At 43.9% G+C, this 20,041-nt stretch overlaps 6 protein-coding genes across 6 annotated transcripts; 5 read left to right on the plus strand and 1 right to left on the minus strand.

Annotated features, from left to right (window-relative positions):
- Window positions 1-139: 139 nt before the first annotated feature.
- Window positions 140-1,517, plus strand: N7495_006303 (cytochrome P450; the record flags this gene model as incomplete). The annotated part of the gene is made up of 3 exons (XM_057208954.1): window positions 140-442; window positions 503-1,046; window positions 1,099-1,517. 3 exons carry the CDS (start codon window positions 140-142, stop codon window positions 1,515-1,517), a joined length of 1,266 nt encoding a protein of 421 aa, XP_057062728.1.
- Window positions 1,518-4,580: 3,063 nt separating this feature from the next.
- On the plus strand, window positions 4,581-5,743 carry N7495_006304 (uncharacterized protein; the record flags this gene model as incomplete). The annotated part of the gene is made up of 3 exons (XM_057208955.1): window positions 4,581-4,651; window positions 4,712-4,823; window positions 4,889-5,743. 3 exons carry the CDS (start codon window positions 4,581-4,583, stop codon window positions 5,741-5,743), a joined length of 1,038 nt encoding a protein of 345 aa, XP_057062729.1.
- An 883-nt stretch (window positions 5,744-6,626) lies between these two features.
- Window positions 6,627-8,516, minus strand: N7495_006305 (GMC family oxidoreductase; the record flags this gene model as incomplete). The annotated part of the gene is made up of 3 exons (XM_057208956.1): window positions 6,627-6,847; window positions 6,897-8,111; window positions 8,171-8,516. The coding sequence occupies 3 exons, from the start codon at window positions 8,514-8,516 to the stop codon at window positions 6,627-6,629; spliced, it is 1,782 nt and encodes a 593-aa protein (XP_057062730.1).
- Window positions 8,517-10,387: 1,871 nt separating this feature from the next.
- Window positions 10,388-12,634, plus strand: N7495_006306 (uncharacterized protein; the record flags this gene model as incomplete). The annotated part of the gene is made up of 1 exon (XM_057208957.1): window positions 10,388-12,634. One exon carries the CDS (start codon window positions 10,388-10,390, stop codon window positions 12,632-12,634), a length of 2,247 nt encoding a protein of 748 aa, XP_057062731.1.
- A 588-nt stretch (window positions 12,635-13,222) lies between these two features.
- Window positions 13,223-14,772, plus strand: N7495_006307 (class I SAM-dependent methyltransferase; the record flags this gene model as incomplete). The annotated part of the gene is made up of 10 exons (XM_057208958.1): window positions 13,223-13,255; window positions 13,306-13,358; window positions 13,413-13,499; window positions 13,553-13,594; window positions 13,651-13,726; window positions 13,782-13,822; window positions 13,878-13,903; window positions 13,955-14,141; window positions 14,192-14,620; window positions 14,685-14,772. 10 exons carry the CDS (start codon window positions 13,223-13,225, stop codon window positions 14,770-14,772), a joined length of 1,062 nt encoding a protein of 353 aa, XP_057062732.1.
- A 1,330-nt stretch (window positions 14,773-16,102) lies between these two features.
- N7495_006308 (NACHT and WD40 domain protein) lies at window positions 16,103-19,806 on the plus strand (the record flags this gene model as incomplete). Its single annotated transcript, XM_057208959.1, has 3 exons — window positions 16,103-16,166; window positions 16,190-17,721; window positions 17,779-19,806. 3 exons carry the CDS (start codon window positions 16,103-16,105, stop codon window positions 19,804-19,806), a joined length of 3,624 nt encoding a protein of 1,207 aa, XP_057062733.1.
- Between the last annotated feature and the right edge of the window lie 235 nt (window positions 19,807-20,041).

Genomic DNA, 20,041 nt, shown 5'->3' on the forward strand with positions numbered 1-20,041 from the left:
ACCCCCAGCAAAAACTGTTACACTGGGATTGTTCGGAATCGGAATGATCAAAGAGTTAATCAAAGCACGACATGAGCACCGTTTTCTCGAGCTTATTCGTGGCTGGCACCAAAATTACGGTACAACATTCAGAGCCAAAATGGGCGGTCGAAACGTTATTTTCACTGCAGAGCCGAAGAACCTTCAAACAATGTTAGCGCTCAAATTTAACGACTTCGAAGTGGGAAAAGTCCGAATTGATGCAGGAATTCCCCTGGTTGGCTTTGGAATTTTCAGTCTAAATGGCAAACAATGGGAGCATTCACGAGCTCTTCTTCGTCCAAACTTTGTTCGCGCCCAGGTCACCAACACCCGGGTCTATGAAACTCACTTCAACGAGCTATTAGAGAACATTCCTCGCGATAAATCCACAGTTGATTTGCAGATCTTGTTTAATCGCCTGGTAAATATCCCTCTTTATCTCTTCCCATTCCCTCTCCGGGTCTCTTACTAATTACCTAAGACTCTTGATACCGCAACAGAGTTCTTATTTGGAGAATCGGCTCATTCTTTAAAGAAAGAAGCCTCCCCCTCAGGTTTATCATTTGGAAAATCCTTTGATAATGCCCAAAACGGACTCGCTGACCGTTTTCGACTTGGGGTTTTTATGAAATTCTACCGAAATAAGGAATACTCCGATGGAGTGATAGAGACACGTGCTTACGCTGGGAAATTCGCTCAGAAAGCTATCGACTACAGACTGGCAGTCACCAGTGGTAACGATGTTCCTCAGGATATCAAGGAATTGACCGAGAAACAATATGTCTTTTCCTATGAGCTGTCGAAGCAAACGCTTGACAAAGAAGAGATGATAGATCAGATGATAAGTATTTTACTGGCTGGTCGTGATACAACCGCAAATCTACTAAGTATCACATTTTTTGTGTTATCTCGGCGAACTGACGTGTGGAACAAACTAAGAGAAAGCGTGCTAGCTCTCAATGGGGAAAAGCCGTCTTTTGAAGATTTGAAATCGATGACGTACCTAACATGGGTTCTCAATGAAAGTAAGTGTTAGATCTTTTAAATATGTCCTGACACTGACTAAGTAATACAAAGTCTTGCGTCTGTATCCAATCGCTCCGTTCAATACACGAATGGCCAAAATGGACACATTCCTCCCTCGTGGAGGCGGCCCAAGCGGAAAGGACCCTCTTTTTGTCCCTAAAGGATATGAGGTTATGTATAGTGTTTATTCTATGCATCGGCTTCCTGAGTTTTTCGGACAAGATGCAGATGAATTCCGACCAGAGAGATGGGAGAAGCTGAGGCCTGGTTGGGCATATCTCCCATTCAATGGGGGCCCTCGTATCTGTATCGGGCAACAGTTTTCCTTGACCGAAGCTTCATACACCATTGTGCGCATGTTGCAGGAGTTTAAGGCTATTGAAAGCCATGATCCAGAACCATTTGTGGAGGGATTGGTTCTGGTGTTGACCAGTGCTAATGGAACGAAGGTTGGCCTGACACTTGCTTGATTGGCCATCAAGTATATCTACTGTGACTAATCTGTACACTTGGTAAATACTGTCAGTATCAGGTGTAAAGATGTTGAAAGACTTCATCGTTTCTTTCCGCTTTCCAACTCCAAAATTCTAGATAATTTTGATCTAAAAGTAGAAATTGAAGTTGATCGCCTGACTATGCGGCTGATCGTCGTCTGAGCTGGCCTTTTAGCTTTGCTCCACTCGTCAAAGATTGTATAGCACCTTCAACGTGTCTTTGTTGTTTAGCACAAACTCCGGACTCCAAATCGGAGTTGCGAATGCATCTTTAAATGTGCAGCTTAACTTCCATATGGGTAGAACTGGAAACTCCACCAGCCCGTAAGATATGGTTAACTATGGCCGTTTCAACTATTCCATTCCGTGGCTACCTGTCGGAACGGTGACGTTCTTACGGTGCATATGCAACTAGTATTCTCGACGGAATAGATTTAGGTGCGTCGATGCGAAGTTGTAAAAGGTGTGTTTTTCAATCTTATCCTCGCTGTAACTAAATAGACAAAACTCGCTAGATTCACTTCATGTCGAACCAACAGCATCGGAACCATTGGTCCTGTGCCCTACTTTGGTCTAGTGGTATCGACACTACCCTTTGTCAGTCGTGGGGTACTTGATCAGCTATATAAAATATGTTCAGCACCAGGATCTTGCATTGCACTTGCCGGCCTGGGTGCTGTCGAATAATTTGGAATCCACAGATCCAGGCCGTTTTGATAAGATGTCAAAGGAAGTGGTTTGGGACCCACTTTTAGATGTGTATTTAAGCCAGATTACACCCTAGTTAGAAAATTCAGTTTCATTCATTTGTGGCATTTGAATGATTGGCCAGCCAGTCACAGTCTATTTGACATAAGATAATGATCAATGCTAATGACTTGACAGAAAATCAAAACTTTCTATCAAATACTGCTATCGAGCTCGAAATGAGTCTACCAAATTTTAGGTTTTCTAGATCCATGCAAGTAATGCAAATAGATTCCAACAGAGCTGTCGTGAGATTGCCAGTATTGTCAAGATACCTGGATGCCATAATTCCCAGGCGAATATATCTAGCCTCTGTTGTGATTGGGTGCAGGATGACCGGCATGAAGACTAGCAAGCACCTCGGGTCAGAACTGATATTCTGGATCATATAAATTCCCTCGCCTTTATACACTTTTTACAGGAAATATTGAAGGTGCTTCACATCCAGGTGATGAAGATTAGGGATGCACACGATATTTTTATCGTGCGATAATGAAGGTCCGTTAACGTCGACGGTCCGATAACGCCGACTTTTTTCAGTCTGGCGATAATTATCGCCGACTTTTTTAGGCTGACGATAACGGACCGTTTTTATCGTATCGTCAAGCGATAACGGGCGTTATCGTCTGACTAGATTATATAATATATTTAGTATCATATGATAGTTAACTAGTTATGAATCCAGAATCCTTGCCTTGTATTCTATGGTTCTATCCAGTTCAACGTCATGGAAACACGCGGTAATCGTCAAAAATACTTCAATCTAAATGGAGGGCTTGAAAATGAAGATTGGCAAGACCCTATCCTTGAACCCACTGATCGTATTGGTAATATCAATCTCACCATGTGACTATATCTCTCTCTCTACTTGATATTGATGTTTTGTTTTATAGATCATGATGACCAATTGGCTCCAGACATACCTATTTACGCTACTCCTGGGCCTTTAAGTTCTACACTTGGGCCTACACCTTCTGAGTCTATATCCCAGGTGACCGCTAGATCTAAGAGATCAAGACAATCAAAGCATGATTGGATGTTTGAATATCTCTCGGTTAAAGAGCTTCCAATGGAATGGTTCAATAAAAAGACCAAGAAAAAGGTAGCTCATGATCGAGAGATTCGGTGTACCCTCCAGACTAAAGACGGTAATCCATGTAATTGGTGCACCCTTGATTCAAAACGATATGGATCTTTTGCGAATATTCAACGGCATCTGGAAGTTGACCATGATGTTCGGGCCCCTGATATCCAAGAGATGGATAACTCTATGGCTATAGCACCAGCCTCTCTTTATTCCTATTGGGGTAAAAAGGAGACTCCCTTAGACCATCAACAGCGGATTGAGACGAAACTTCTTCGTTGGGTTGTTAAGACTAAGCAACCATTTACTGTTATTGAAGAGCCTTCATTTCGGGAAATGGTTGAAGGTATGGGGGTCTCACTCCCTTTTACCTCCCGAACAACACTTCTACGTCGCCTAAAAGAAGAATTTGACTTCCAACGTACGAAGTTGAAGGAAGATCTTGCTATTTCATGTCAGACAATTGCCCTTTCTCTTGAGCTATGGACTAGTAAGAACCAAATCCCAATTCTTGCCATCATTGGTCATTGGATTACAGAGGACTTTCAATATCAGGAGAGAGTCCTTGAATTCCAAGAGATTTTTGGTTCCCATAGTGGAGAGAATCTAGCGAAGGCTATTGTGTAACGGCGTGGGTTGCAAGAAGGCTGAGAGAGGCAATGGACTCTCTACATAAGCTGGCTGAACCAGCTGTCAGGGAAGCAGGGGTTCCCCGGATAAGCTAGTTAGAGATTTGCCACTTCCTGATGTATTTAACTCTCTGAGGTCTTTGGACTCTTGAAGGAGTTCAAGAGTTGTTCTTGTCCCCAATTTACCTTAGTGGAGTTGAGCCCTATGGGATACCACACCCACACCTCCGTCCTCTGGTAGCCTTCTCATAATAGTTCTTCTCTTGTTTACGGTAGCCCAACCGCATTGGACTCAAACCCTTACATATTGATTCTTTACTTACTGAGCTAGATCTTCACCCAAAGCTACTCTCAATTATAGGTGATAATGCTAGTAAGAACGAGCGCATGGTAATAGAGCTATCTAATATTAAATCAAAGAATGAAAGTTCTTTATTTGATGGTTTAGATAGCTATGTTCGATGTATAGCTCATATCCTTAATCCCATTATTAAGGATATTCTCTCAAGTCTTAAATCAGGCACTATAAAGGAGGCTACTACCTATTATGAGTGTCTTGATAAGCTTGATGCAGCAGAGATGTCTGAGATCGCTCCACTTATGAGGCTTCGCATTATCGTTCTTTGGATTCAGGGAAGTCCACAACGTAGGTAAGACCTCTTATATGATTATTCTCCCTTCTACTTATTCTATACTAATCCTATAATTAGGCAAATCTGGTATTCGACCTGCATCCGGCTTGGGTTGCCGACTAAGTTTATTGAATATGATGTGGAGACCAGATGGAATTCAACAAATCGTATGTTGGATGATGCCTTGGAGGTAAGTATTTATCTCCATCCATTATGCCATTGATCATATTTAACTAATATTATTTAATTATTTAGTCAAAGCTACAGCTACAGGATTTCATCAAATTTGAGACTCCCTTCTTCATGTTTTTAGAGGAAGACTGGATTTGGCTCTCTCACCTTCATCATGTTCTTGCGAAATTAGATCGCTTTACTGCTTTTGTCTCAAAACGGCAGCCACATATCAGTTTTACTGTTCCAGTCTATTATGGACTTGATGATCTTCTTCATAATGTGGCTAGTCGTCAAGAGGGTTTCGAAGGTCTTCCTAGGGATATTGCAGGTGCTGTGGAGAATAGTATCCAGAAATATAAGAAGTACTACTATTATATGGATGCTACAGACCTCTACTACATTGCTCTACTTCTAGATCCTAGGATCAAAGGGTCACTTCTTAAGAAGCATTTGCTACCTAATGAGCCTGAGGTTGCAATGAATATTATTCAAGCAATCCGTGAGAAGCTTGAATGTAGCTATCCTCCTGCTACATCAAGTGATGACTTGATCAGGGGACAGCCTCAGCCTAAGAAGCAAAGAGTGGACTCAATGGAGTATGAGGATAATGATATCCATGGACTTCTCGAAAGAGCTATAGCAGCTGAAGACGCCGACCAGTCTGAGTTTGATCGCTATTTTGATGCTCCACAGGTTCGGGATAGGGATAGTCTATCAAATCCGGCATGGCTATGCGATTGGTGGGGGGCTCATAAGCATGATTTTCCTCGGCTAGCTGCTGCTGCTAGAGATTATCTAGCAATACCAGCTTCTGAGGTTTCAGTTGAAAGACTTTTTAATCGTGGGAGGGATGTTCTTGCAATTCGAAGACATCGTATGTCAGGTGAGACGATGAGAATTCTGATGCTATTAGATGATATTGGGCAGTCACACTGATTTAGTTTACTATTTCGAATTTGATACTATGTTATTTCTTATTTAGGACTAGCCTAAATCAGGAAAATGTATTATTCCGAGATCAACGATAACGGACCGTTTCAGAAGATATCAGGCGATAACGGACCGCCCTAAAACGAACTCGACGATAAAAAGCGGTCCGATAACGCCTTTTTCCAGATTTTGGACGTTATCGTATCGTTTGAAAAATAAGTCGGCGTTATCGTATCGTGTGCATCCCTAAATGAAGATCAGGAAACAGGTCTTTGGGTCAAAACACTCATCTACTTTGATCAGTATGAATCACTTTGCATATAACTAGCATTCGTTTGGCCAAGGTTTAACTGCGAAGCAGCTAATTTCAGAGTGTGCCAGACTACGCAGTAAAATGCTAGACCCTGATCACTCTTATACGCTGCCTTCAATATCGGCTCTCAAAAGATTGACTCTTCATCTGTTCAGCCCTTTGAACCAGTTTTCAAACCTGGTCATCGCAAGCGAACAATATTGTACTGCTTTTTAACAAAAAATGGAGCTTCTTATGTCCTCGTTTTCAACCAAGAATGCTACGATGGAGGAAATGCAGAAGGAAATTGGTCATTCTATATGCAGTCCACATTGGGAATCAATTGCATTTGTATGAGTTCAAGGGCCCAAAAAGCCTCTCTTTTCAATTTTGTGGTTGAAAGCATGATCAAATGTCGCAGACAGAGAACACAGTTGATTAATGTACAGAAATATTGGTGCCATTCCTAGCTCCATCATGGCATACATTATAACGAAACGAATCAAAATCTGGGTATATAGAAACCAATAACGTATTGCCAGCAACACCATATTCCAATGATTTTCCCTCTCCTAAACGTTGTTAAATGCTACTCCACTATGCAGGTGGCGAATATTGTTTCTTGATAATGTCCGAAGCCTTTTCAGCCACGGCATAGAGAGTACTTGTTAAGTGGCCACAGATCTGGAAGGGTATGATAGAAGCATCAACCACCCGGACATTGCTGGTACCATAGACCTTCAGTTCAGGGCTGACAACGCCACCCTTTTCCCGAGGCAACATGCTAGCAGTACCAACAGGGTGGAAATTTGTTCGATCTAGAAAGTTAGCCGATGAATTTTTTCCTCCTGTCCTGTTGTTACTTACAGCTTGATTTGACCCAGTTTTCCCAGGCAGCACCTGATGAGTTATCTGGAAGATTTTCCAGTCCTGGCTCAAACTCGTCTCCAACGAGGTCCTTCAGAGGTTCAATGCGGAACGCATTGCGGATGTACCGGGCCACATCAACCTGTACATTCAGATCCTCTTTGAACATAAAGTAGTTCGGGTTAATAGAAGCTGGGTCACTGGGATTTGCGGAGTTGATGTGGACATTGCCTCTGGAGAAAGGGAGAAGAGGCCAGTATTCACTAGAAAATGAATGTCCGAATGGAAGGAGAACAATCTCTGCAAAGGGAACTTGAGACTTGAAGATCAAGTTATACTGAAGTTGGAAAGCAGATAGAAGATTCGCTTGAGTGACCGCGCCGTTTGAGAAATCAGACACATCTTTGGCGTAAGTTACGAGGCTGGAGTTGATTGCGGAAGCAACAGCGCCAACATTTGTTCCGTACATCTGGTTTGCTGATGGAAGAACTGAAAAAGTCGGCAGACCGAGCCAGAATTCTTTTCCTTGATAGGCGAGACCATTGTTTGTCTGGTCCTGCAAGTTCTCTCCGACCGTAGAAAGGTTCACTTTGACAGGGATGTCATATTTTTGCAGGATATTGGGGTTTCCGATTCCCGACAACTCCAAAAGCATGGGTGATTTCAACGCACCAGCCGATAGAATCACTTCTTTCGAGGCGTATACTGTTTCAACTCCATCAGGGCCATTAACTTCAACTCCAATGGCGACAGCCTGGGTAAGATTTGTATCGGACCAAATAATCTTGTTCGCATATGTGTTTGAGATGATCTTGAGATTGGAGCGGCTTTCATAAGGCCAGTAGTAAGCTCTAGCAGCATCATGACGAACATTGGCTTCTCTGTCGATCGTGTCAGGATGAGCCGTGAGCCCAACCATATTGCCACCATTCACGTCACGGTTATAGGGAACACCGAGTTGTTTGAATGTTTCGTCGAGTATTGGAAGCATGCTGCTATTGGTCATAAAGTGTGGCCAGCCAACCTTCATCGGACCGTCCTGTCCATGATAACTGATGTAATAATCGGCACCATGTGCAATCTGATCAGGATCTGGAACCTCAAAACCCTCTGACTTCTTATAATACGGCAGGAGGCTGTTCCAATTCCATCCCTTATTTCCAAATACCTCCCACGCATCAATCTGCACGTTCTGTGCTCGAGTATAGGACATTCCTACATCAAATAACAGACCTCAGTATATGAATATACTTATAAAACAGGAGTCTTCTTACCATTTATCGTGCTTGTTCCACCTATAGCCTTTCCGGCTCTCATCGTCTGTCTTGCTCCGCCGGCGTATGTTTGGTTTTCGGTCTGGAAAGCCCAGTCGATATCTGATCCAAAAGTTAGCCCGTATCCATTAACGGTTGACACATTGTGACTGTTGAGGACTGAATCTCCGGCCTCAATAACTGCCACAGAGACACCTTTCAGTTCTGATAGTCTATTGGCAACCACCAATCCACTTGTTCCCCCGCCAACAATGACGAAGTCGTATCTTGAATCCGAGCCGTCCTTGTTCTTCGCATGTACTGCATCTAGCAGTAGAGTCGCAAAGGCCAGTGTTTTAATGATCATTTTTAATGAATTTAAGAGTTCAGTTTTATGAGGAGTGAAAACTTTGAGGGAAGAAGGAAGAATATTTCTGGGACTGATCTTGTAGAAATGTCAACAGTTTTTCTCTGCCAGGTATTCAGGGCAACGGCGGAATGTGGCGTCAATGCCGCACCATTATAATTGACTCTTTGACCCATTGATATGTTATTAATTGGCCACCTGAGCATGTTATCAGTAATTATTTCGTTCGTAGCTACCTATGAACTGTCTGGACAAGATTTATTCTGTAATTTTGTTTTTATTGTTGCTAGCCCAAATTGGCCGGTATTTATCTAGGGAATATACACCCCTAATATACCTAGGTAAAAAAGAAAAGCTATTCCATCAAAGAAACACTCGGAGATATCTAGGGTTTAATCTTTGGTTAAAACTGATAACTAGAAAGGCACACAACGAGGTACTCATCAGTTAATCCAAATGGATATATCCTTTCAACCATGGATGATGTCCTCAGTTCTTGTACTTGCCAAGTCCTTCCAAGGTTGTCAAGAATGTCCCAAATTATCTAGCCCTTGAGAGTCGTCGGTTGCTCGAGCCACATTGTCATTAACTTCCAAGATTGAAATCTGTGTAAGGTTATATATCTGTAGTTCATCCCTACATTCATTTCCAAGGGTTGTAGTCTAATACACGTGATGGATTCAAGGTTTGTACCTGCATATGTATTGCGCAGGCTTAATTCAAGGGGCTTATACTTATCATGTACCGATTACGGGAACCACGGGATGTATACAGGTAACAATTGACTATTTTTTTTTTTGAATTTCAACCACTAACATCTTTGACGGATCAATTTTGTTGCCAATACTAAATCTTGGTGAAAAGCTCGAAATGATAGGTCGAAAAGTGTTTTGTGAAATTACTTAATTTTTGGCGATCCTCCAACAAAATCCGCGGGTAGTTCAGTTGGTTTAGAGCGCCAGACTGTAATGGAAATTGTCATCTGGAAGTCGGCGGTTCGACTCCGCCCCAGCGGATCTTTTTTATTTTTTTATAAGTTCTTTACTCAACCAATGCATAACTACCAAGGGGAAAAAAATATTAAGTCGAAAATTCTATGAATAATGATTACCTAAATAGTACCTATCTATGAGCTTAATTATTTTATTTTTCCCGACCCAGTATGGATAAGTGGATTGAACAAAAGCAAAAAAGATCCGCTGGGGCGGAGTCGAACCGCCGACTTCCAGATGACAATTTCCATTACAGTCTGGCGCTCTAAACCAACTGAACTACCCGCGGATTTGTTGGAGGATTGGCGATTTTTAAGATATATAGATAGGTAATCTCCTTAGAACATTAATATCAACAATCTATAAAATAGTCATCATCTAATTTTTTCGCCGAACATTTCATTTCGTCTCTGGATTTTCCAAGACTTAATCTAGTCAAATGCAGCTCTAGTGGTGAGTTAAATCCGCTGTCTACTTGAGCGGAGGTTGATGATACACACCCATGGATGTACCTATGCGGCTCAACCTTCCAAATATTCATGTCAAATTTACATTAATTCATAGATAGCTATCTACCTGATTAAGTGGAAAATTCCACGATTTGATTAATTATCCTAGATCTTGTGAGTCCATCAGGCAACCCTAGGCAGCGATAGACGGCTTCAGGCAGCGCTGAAGCCTAGAGCAGCAAAGACCCACAAATTTCCCCCACGGATTGTAATTAGAGTCCCCCTTTTGACTCTTATTGGCTGCAGTCTTAAGGTCTGTGCCGGGATTTATGAGACCCTTATCGGGTTATTGATTTCCTCTGTACTTAAACCGTCAACCTTCCGCTTGTTCTTGTTTTCATCTGATTTCATATTCCAACTTCACTCCATCATGACAAAACGTCCAATGCAAGACGGTGTCGAACAACGTCGCGTCAAGCCCAATCTCATCGATAAGAGACCATTCAGAGTTATTAATCTTGATGATAAAGAAGTTGTACACCAGAGCTGCATCCTAGTCGATGGCGAGGGCTCTAATATTGAATACTCCGAAGGAACTAGTCATGTTTCCGTTTCTTGTACAGACATGCTCAACAACATCCAGTCGGTACAACACTGGCCGCTGGAGAAAGGCTACTGGAAGGCCCTCGTTATGCTCTCTCCAGGATTCAACATGCTTACTTTCCAGCTGCATCATACCGATGGTACCTCGGACTCACTGGAGGTCACAGTGAATTATATCCCTCTGCTACAACTGCCACCTCTCCACCTCGCAATACTTGTTGCAAAGGATTCACCCCTGCTGATCGACTGCCCGCCTGCCAAATATGGCGCAATCTCAACAGCGCATAGCAGCCTCGGCGCAGCGATCCAAAAGCTCCGTTTGTCAGCATACATGTGGCAAGCTCTCACGGCAGAAGACTTCCGTCAAAAGGGACTGGGCAGACGCTCATTCCGCCTGGAGGAAGAGTGGGCTTTCAACTCGACTATGCTAGCAGCCCACCAGACGGTTCCGGGCTTAATGGGTTCAGTTCCAAAGGTTCATATCATCCGATCGGATAAGACGGTCGCAGAGCTCAGAGACCTTGAGATTGCTCAGCAGAACCCCCGTGCCCAGGACCAAGATGCCTTGCACAGATACTTCGAGACGGCACTCATCCAATCAGGAGCGCCATTTGACTCAGCTTCCAACCCAGTTGTTGCCGGGTTGATTCTGGATGCGCACTACTCTATCGAAAAGTCCATGATTCTGGGACATGCAGCCTTGGGTTGCCACAAGCCCGATGGGTTGTCCTTGGGTATCTTTGGTAGCCACCTTACTTACTCCTGGCCACGCTTTATGGAAGAAATCCCTGCTTGTCTGACTGACATGACACCTCCGGGTGTCACTGTTGGCAATGACAACGGTGAATGCGATACTATGCGCGGCGCGTGCTTTGTCGGGCAAGGCGCGTTCCTACACGAGGTCGGCCACGCATTCGGTGCTGCGCATACCACTGGGATCATGGCGCGTGGGTACAGCAAGACATGGGACCTGAACTTCCTCGCGCAAGAGGCCAGCGACAAGAGAGAAAACGAGGCCAAATGGGATCTACAAGATGTCCTCAGGTTCAAATTATTGCCTCATTTTGCTCTCCCTGGAGATAAGCCTGTACCAAAAGAACACAAGAATGCCACCGTGAAGATAGAATTTGATTACAAACAAGATGATGGAGTGGGTGTCGATCAAGATGAAGATGTGTCTGAGTTTGCTGATCCAATGATCAAAATTTCCTGTGGAGCAGGTCTCGCATATGTGAAGGTTGAAAACGGCCAGAACAGTGAAACTGGCGAGAACAATGTCCTCACTTACAATTTCCTGAACGAATCTCAGGGCGAACCTTCGAGTTTTCACATCCAAAACCTTCGGAACAACTTCGACATGACTGCTCCTCTCAAGATTACTGCCTTGGGCTTGAATGGAAAAGAGCGTGTTGTCAAGAATATGTGGCCGCAGCTTAACGATCAACCATACATTATCGTTCCTGGCACCAAAGTTGTGATTCGCAAAAAAGCCATAAAAACATCATCAGAACAAGAAAACGACGAGGATTATGTGAAATGGGCTATGCTCCTGAAGCACAAGGGCCAAGATGGCAAAGTGTACCCTGCGACATCCATTGATCTCTGCGTGGGATGTATCATGGACGGAGCTATTGTCCACTATGCTGACGGAAAGTTTGCAAACTGTGGTCCGATACATGATATAAATGACCCAAGCTGCCCGCACACTTTCGGTGGTCATGCGACAGAAGAGCATGATATCCCCGAAGGCGAGACCATCACCAAAGTTACGATTAACAATGGGCGGGTGGGATGGGGGAGTCTTTCAGGCATTAGAATGACACTGAGTAATGGAGAGGAGTGGGGCGAGTTGAACGAAGTGGGAAATAACGATGTCGAGGAAGATAACGGTCTAACTGTCCTAGAGCCGAGCGAGGGTGAAGTTATTGTTGGCTTTTTCGGACAGAGCCTAAAAGGATGTGGCTATACCGCTGAGTTCGGGATTTTGACGGCACCGAAGGGAGTGCAATTACCGGACACTGTCTATGATTTTATCAAGAATGAGGATGATGGAGTATCTCATCGCAGACTCTGACTGATTGACGTGGCTAGAAAGATCTTTAGCCATCTACATTTTGCTTGAGCCCTTAAATTTTACTATCACTCTCACTCATATCAGAATCCAACTCTCCGACCGCGGGTTCATCTGGAGATGTACCTAGTATATCTACTCAAAACGGCCAAAGGAACCTTGTAATCTGGAATCAGATTAGATACGATCGAAATATAATTTTTCCGCACGTCAGACACTCAGTAAATGTACCACAAAGTAAGCATTCTCCTGAATTTTCCGAACACTCTGTACTAAAATATGCAGGAGACCTAATTTATCGCATCAACCGACAATTATATACAAAGTACGGAGTGCTAGATACAAGCCAATGATAAGTATAGAAACAAGCAAGTGGCCCATAAAAAGGATTATAGAATGATTTGTTCCGTATCCCCGAGGGGCGGGGCAATGGAGGATTCTGTTTTTTGTCCTTAAGCCGGTTAGAGCTGTGGAACTAAGAACACAAACAGTTAGATATCACACCACCTGCGCATTTATTAAACTCCCGTCGCTGCCATTCTACAATGAAATTCTACCCCTCGATTCAATCGACTTGTCTAATCATTCATCATGGGTGAAGGTGATAATATCAGTATTGCGGTGGTAATTTAAGTCTAAGATCGCTATGAGGATGTTGTCTCACAATCATCCAGGATCCCGATCTGCATCTATCGGCCCAGATCGCAGAGCCTGAAGATTTCGTCTCGTAAGTTCAGGTTCAGGTTCAAATCAAGGATATGGTCACTGAACAATGACCCAGCGAGACTACATCTATCGCCTCTGCAATTGCGAAAGGTCGATTGGAAAATGGACGCAGATACCAGAATTTGAAAGAGGATGATTACTGGTGAGTGCACTTTACAAGAGTAAGCTTGGCCTGGTTCTGATAATGCTGCATAGGAGTCCCTCAGACGAACAACAGTTCGAGGCTTTTGAAATGGGGTGAGTCGGGACCTACTGCTTCAATCTACCTTGGGTAACTGACTGAATGAGCCAAGACACCTAGTGTGTCTCATGTTGGATCACCAGCGGCCCAATCCTCTCCACAGAGCCCCAGTCAATGATTCTGTCAAAGTGAGTTATCGCTGTGCAAATTCGCTTTCTAAAAACATACTAAAGCTTGGATTAGCATATTCTTGACATTGGAACTGGAAAGGGAAACTGGGCTATGTAAGTGGAATCGAACGGGCTATCGAATGTAATAGTGACAATTGCGATTATACAGAGATGCGGCAGATTTCTACCCAAACGGTAAGCTCTGTTCTCTGAAAGTTTTCTAGCACAGATACTAAAAGTTTATAGCAACCGTTCGTGGCGTCGACCTTTTCCCACCTCCTTCTTCCTGGGTACCCCCTAACTGCGTGTTCGAAGTTGATGACATCAACCGTGACTGGACGTGGAGAGATCCATTCGACTTCATCCATATACGCCAGCTGCTTGGAGCATTTGACCCTGCAGGATGGGAAAAACTATACAAGCAATGCTACAAGTAAGTGTCGATTTTCAAAAGTCGTAGAACCGGGACTGATACTATAATAGGAATTTGACTCCAGGCGGCTGGATCGAGCAAATGGAATTCGATATCCGAGCTCTAAGCGACGACGGATCCCTAGACCCGACATGTGCACTCGGTAACTGGGGAGACAACTTTATTGAGTGCGCAAACCGTGCTGGCCGGTCACTGACGACGCAGAAAACAATGCGGGCGGCGATTGAAGCAGCTGGGTTTGTGGATGTACAAGAACAGCTTTATAAGGTTCCCATTGGGCCGTGGCCTAAGGACCCGCTGTTGAAGGAGGTTGGCCAGGTCAACTACTATCACTGGGTCACTGGTCTCGAGGGGTATGCTATGTGGCTTCTTACTCATTATGGAGCACCGGTGCCGTGGACTACGGAGGAGGTAGAGGTTTACTTGGCTAAAGTGCGGACTGATCTTAAGAAACCCAGTCTGCATGCTTATGGATATGCGTAAGTGGCTCCCACTTTCATCTGAGGTATATGTGTTTGAAAACTTGACGCTGATAATTGATAGGCGGAGGGTTTGGGCTAGGAAGCCCCTTGAAGATGAAAAGGTTGAGACGAATGGGGATAGTGCTGACAAAGTGGTAGCCAAAGAATAGTCGGCGACCTAGAGTAATGCTCAGTATGGATTTTTTTGTTCGTATGATGCAGACAAGCTTAAGAGGTTACAGAGCATTACTTTAGATATTATTGGCGACATTAGAAGCTGGGATAAGCATTTAGCCCAATTTCTCACTTTAATTGTGCGGGATATGATACCTAGAACTTGTAAAGAATTCAACCCGGTAAAACCTTTGTTGCCAAGGTTTATGATCCTCTCTATTGCGACGATGAAGTGGGTATTTGAATCCCTTTCGCATAACACTATACGGCTCCGGGAAACGGCGACGGGCGGTCTACAAGAAAATTTTAACACGAGAATAGCTGTCCATGATCTCAAGTTTTCTAAAGATGGTTTATATCTAATCACTAACTTAGGCACTCTCGAATTTCAGCCTGGGCACGGTTATAAGCTATACTAAGTATAACATCTGTCCCAAACTAGCGGCGCCTTGGCAATAATCTAAATTAGACAGCCTATTTATTATTGGACACAAGAAAAGTGGACACAATGTGATCCAATCTAACCATTTTAGGAGGCGGTCAGACGAAACTACAGTACATTAACTAGACAGGCCGTGGAATTTGGGCATCCATCATCACTAAAAACACAGAGTAGGATCGAAGCTCCTATGAAGAGTACTTGGTACTGATTGCTAGGGATGGTAATACTGTCATAGATTGACGGACTTCAGGTAATCAAAAATTATTGACGATATAGTTAGTTAACTAATAATGGTCTGGATATTTTTGATGGCGTCGAGTTAGCTCCATTTTTAGTTAGATAAATAAAGATAAAAGAAAAAAAGTGAAAATAGTACTCTAATCCGCTAAACCTCAATAGAAAATATAACGGATTCAACGGATTGAATCCGTCAATCCGTCAATCCGTTACCATCCCTAACTGAATACCTTGGCACCAATAGCTTATTAGCTTTGCCCTGCTTATATGGCAGAATACAGCCACCTTCAGTTCTCGCTAAGTATCACTGTGGGGAATTGCACAGAGACACTGTCCGGGCTATAGAAACTCAGCCCATGTGAAGGAGATATGCAGTCATCATGGGTTTTACACGCAGCGCAAGTGACTTGGCAATGCCAACCAATAAACAATCGCAGGAACACTTCGCCCCCCGCGTGCGTCAGCCATAAAAAGAAACCAAAGTACCGTCAGATGCCTCATCTGACACCTTGATGACTGAAGAAGAACCAACACCTCGACATATTTTATACCTTATATCTCACTGCCAAGTCCTTATACTAGTATTCTCATGACATCCATAGTGTCTTTTTGCAGCCCAAACTCAGGGACACAGATAGGGATCAATTATGGCACCGTCAATTTCGAACTACATGATCGGCCAGGTCAGATTCATGAGCCATGAAAACCGTGGTCCATAAGCTGAGAGTATACAGATCCTTTAGATACCTTGCCAGTCTCACACGAGGCCGAATTTGACTCATTTGCGGATCAACACGAAGATGAATGTCTACAAGGCACCAGAGCCGAGCTTTTGAACGAGATCAAAGAGTGGGTGGAATCATCGCAAGGAAAATGCATATTTTGGTTGAGTGGGGCCGCTGGAACAGGAAAATCAACAATAGCACGGACGGTGGCTAGATTGTTGAGCCATGAAAAGCTGCTTGGAGCAAGTTTCTTTTTCAAAAGAGGCGAAGGGGATAGAGGGAATGCGATGAAATTTATTACCACAGTGACACGACGGATCGGGAGAGAAATCCCTGACCTGACGCTGATTATCCAAAAAGCAGTCCGCGATGATCCCGATATTGCGACACGCTCACTGAGGCATCAGTTTGACAGCCTACTACTTCAGCCAATTCTGGAGTTGAAACAATCCAGTCATCATATTCCAACTATGGTGCTTGTGATAGATGCATTAGATGAATGTGACCCAGACGATAACGTAGAAGTCATTCTCCAGCTACTTCCACAGCTACGACAGGCTGTTAACGTACGAATATTTTTGACAAGCAGACCTGAGCTCCCGATTCGTCTGGGATTTAGAGAGATGTCGGATCATGACTATCAGAATATAACTCTTCACCAGATCTCTGAGTCACTTATATCACGGGATATTTCTTTGTACTTTAACCATCGACTTCTGAAGACAAGGAAGATTCAGGAATTGAGTAATGACTGGCCTGGGCTCGCAAATATCCAGGTCCTGGTCGCATTATCCGTTCCACTATTTATCTTTGCTGCGACTCTTTGCCGAATGTTCGATGATCCTTTTTGGGATCCGGTCGACAGTCTAACAGAGATTCTTACATATCGAGGAGGGGGATCCCAACTAGAAGGAACTTATGTTCCGGTATTGAATCGACTTCTGAAAGGCCAAAATCAGACGCAGAAAGACCAGCTTGTTCTAGAGTATCGAAAGATCCTTGGCATAATCGTCATACTTGAGAGCCCACTCGCAATTACACCGCTTTCAAAGTTGACTAATCTCCCTAGGCGACTGATTGTCATGAGGTTGAAGTTGCTCCACTCGGTTATAAATGTGCCCACGGACAATAATTCGCCAGTACGATTGTTCCACCTCTCATTTCGTGACGTTCTCCTCCATCCAGCAATACAAGGAAAAACTCCATTCTGGATGGATGAGAAAGGGCTACACCAGGGGGCAACCACCCGCTGCCTCTCTCTTTGTCAAGATCTGAAAAGGAATCTATGTGGACTACCAAGCGAAGGAACACAGCGCTCAGAAATTGATCAGCAAACTATAGACCGTTGTATACCTCCAGAATTGAGATATGCCTGTCATTATTGGGCGCGTCACCTGGTGCAAAGCGAAGCCCCTGCTAAAAATATGGAAATAGCTTTTGTTTTCCTCCAGAATCACTTTCTACATTGGTTAGAGGCAATGGCTATTATGGGACTCATCTCGGAGGTCGTTGGAATACTTGATCTGCTGCAATCAGTACAGGTATTGTTGAAATATATTAGCCTTCAAATTCCAATCTTGACTGATTAATATCACTAGCATGTCAACGATCAAGAGTTGTCTGATTTCTTACACGATGCAAAGCGATTTATCCTAAAATTTCGGTTTATTGCAGATGAAGCACCCTTGCAAATATACTCATCAGGTATCTTATTCTCTCCTAGGAAGATGATCATTCGAAATTATCTCAGAGAAGGACATGCCAATTGGAATTTCAGACCGTCAGACTTGGAAGAGAGCTGGAACGAAGACCTGCAAACTCTTGAGGGTCATTCATTTGGGGTTCAATGCGTGTCATTCTCCCCGGATGGTCGATTGATAGCATCTGGTGCGTACGATAAAACAATCAAGCTATGGAATACAGCCACAGGAGAACTGCAGCAGACTCTTAGGGGCCATTTGGATGGGATATCATCGTTGGTATTCTGCCCTGATGGACGACATCTAGTCTCTGGGTCTTATGATCGAACAGTCCGGCTATGGAACACTAGCACTGGTGCCACGGAGCAAAACTATGAGGACCATTCGGACGGAGTGACATATGTTGCATTGTGCCCGAATGGTCGAGTTTTAGCGTCTACGTCCTTTGATAAGACAATCAGGCTACGAGATATCCAAACAGGCGCCCCCATCCAACCAGTTTTGAAAGGCCACTCACGCTCTGTATTTTCCCTATCTTTCTCTCCTGATGGCCTATCTCTAGCATCTTCCTCCAGGGATAAAACCATCCGAATTTGGGATATTTCTAGAGGTGTTCTGCAACTAACCCTAAGGGCTCATTCAGCTTTGGTTATGTCAGTGGCATTTTCCCCAGATGGCCAGATCCTAGCATCTGGCTCCGACGACAAAACAATCAGACTTTGGGATCCGACTACAGGCGCGCTACTACAAACCTTTGAAGATCCAGCGGAAGTCTATTCTGTCGTTTTCTCTCTGGATGGACGGCTTTTAGCGTCCGGCTCTGGCGACAAAACCCTCAAGGTTCGGGATTCTTCTACAGGAACTCTTAAACGGACATTCAAACAGCATTCAGGTTTGGTTCGGTCGGTAGCATTCTCCCCTGATCTTAAAATCCTGGCATCTGGCTCCTATGACCAAACAGCTCGGCTCTGGGACTTGACTACATGTACTTCACCCCAGACCACCAAGGGCCACTCAGACTGGGTTTGGTCCATCATGTTTTCTCCTGATCATCGGAAATTGGCTTCTTGTTCATGGGATCGCACTATCAAGATATGGGATTTGACTACGGGAGACTCACAGCAAACTTTGAGGGGCCATTCAGATGCAGTTTTGGCGATCGCATTTTCTTCTGAAAGCCACTACCTGGCTTCTGCTTCGCGTGACGAAACTATCATAATTTGGGATATCGTGACGAGTACGCCTCGATTGAGAGTCAAGGGTCACTTGGATCCAGTCTACTGTCTTACCTTTTCTCCTGATGACAAGCTCTTAGCATCCGGTTCAAGTGATAATACAGTCAGAATGTGGAGTTCTACAACTGGTGCTCTACTAAAGACACTCAGAGGCCATTCAAGCTCCATCCACTGTGTAGCCTTCTCCCCTAAGGCCCAGGTTCTAGCTTCCGGCTCAAGCGACAATACAGTAATCCTGTGGGAAGTGAGTACAGGCAGTCTGATACACACTCTTGAAGGGCATTCGACCACAGTTGTTTCCGTTACATTCTCACCGTGTGGACGACTCTTGGCGTCTAGTTCAAATGGTGGGACTCTTATTATCTGGCAAATCACCACAACGACACATAAGCATATGTGGAGGTTTGAAAAGGCCGTCCATCAACTGGAATTTTCAGATGATGGTTCGTATCTGAGGACCAACATCGGATCAATTTCTCTCCAGAATCTAGATTTTGGTAGTGAGACGCCACATCTGAAAGCTGAGATTATATCAGTTTTTGAAGATACTTGGATTGCTCTGAATGGCGAAAGAACTCTATGGCTACCTCACGAGTTTCGGCCTGTTTGTTCGGCTACTCAAGGTGACTTGCTTGCGATGGGACATGCATCGGGTAGAATATCATTATTGGAACCATATCTAGGCTATTAAAGAGGCGAACAATAAGCATTTTCCTCAGAACATTGGAGGTTCTCATGATGTATCTTGGAAAAAAGTCTGATTGCCTATGTCCAATTTTGCTCTTCAGTAGCAGATGAAACTAGGACGACTGGATCGAGGACAGTTTTTATCTTCATGCTGGTCATGATATTTTCCGACGTTATATTAGACAGTCGAGACGGGTAAATTGAAATGGGTCGCAATTTACTAAATTATCATGCCAAAC

Source organism: Penicillium taxi, assembly GCF_028828555.1.
Source record: "Penicillium taxi strain IBT 34144 chromosome Unknown utg000004l_segment0_segment0, whole genome shotgun sequence".
NCBI lineage: Eukaryota > Fungi > Ascomycota > Eurotiomycetes > Eurotiales > Aspergillaceae > Penicillium > Penicillium taxi.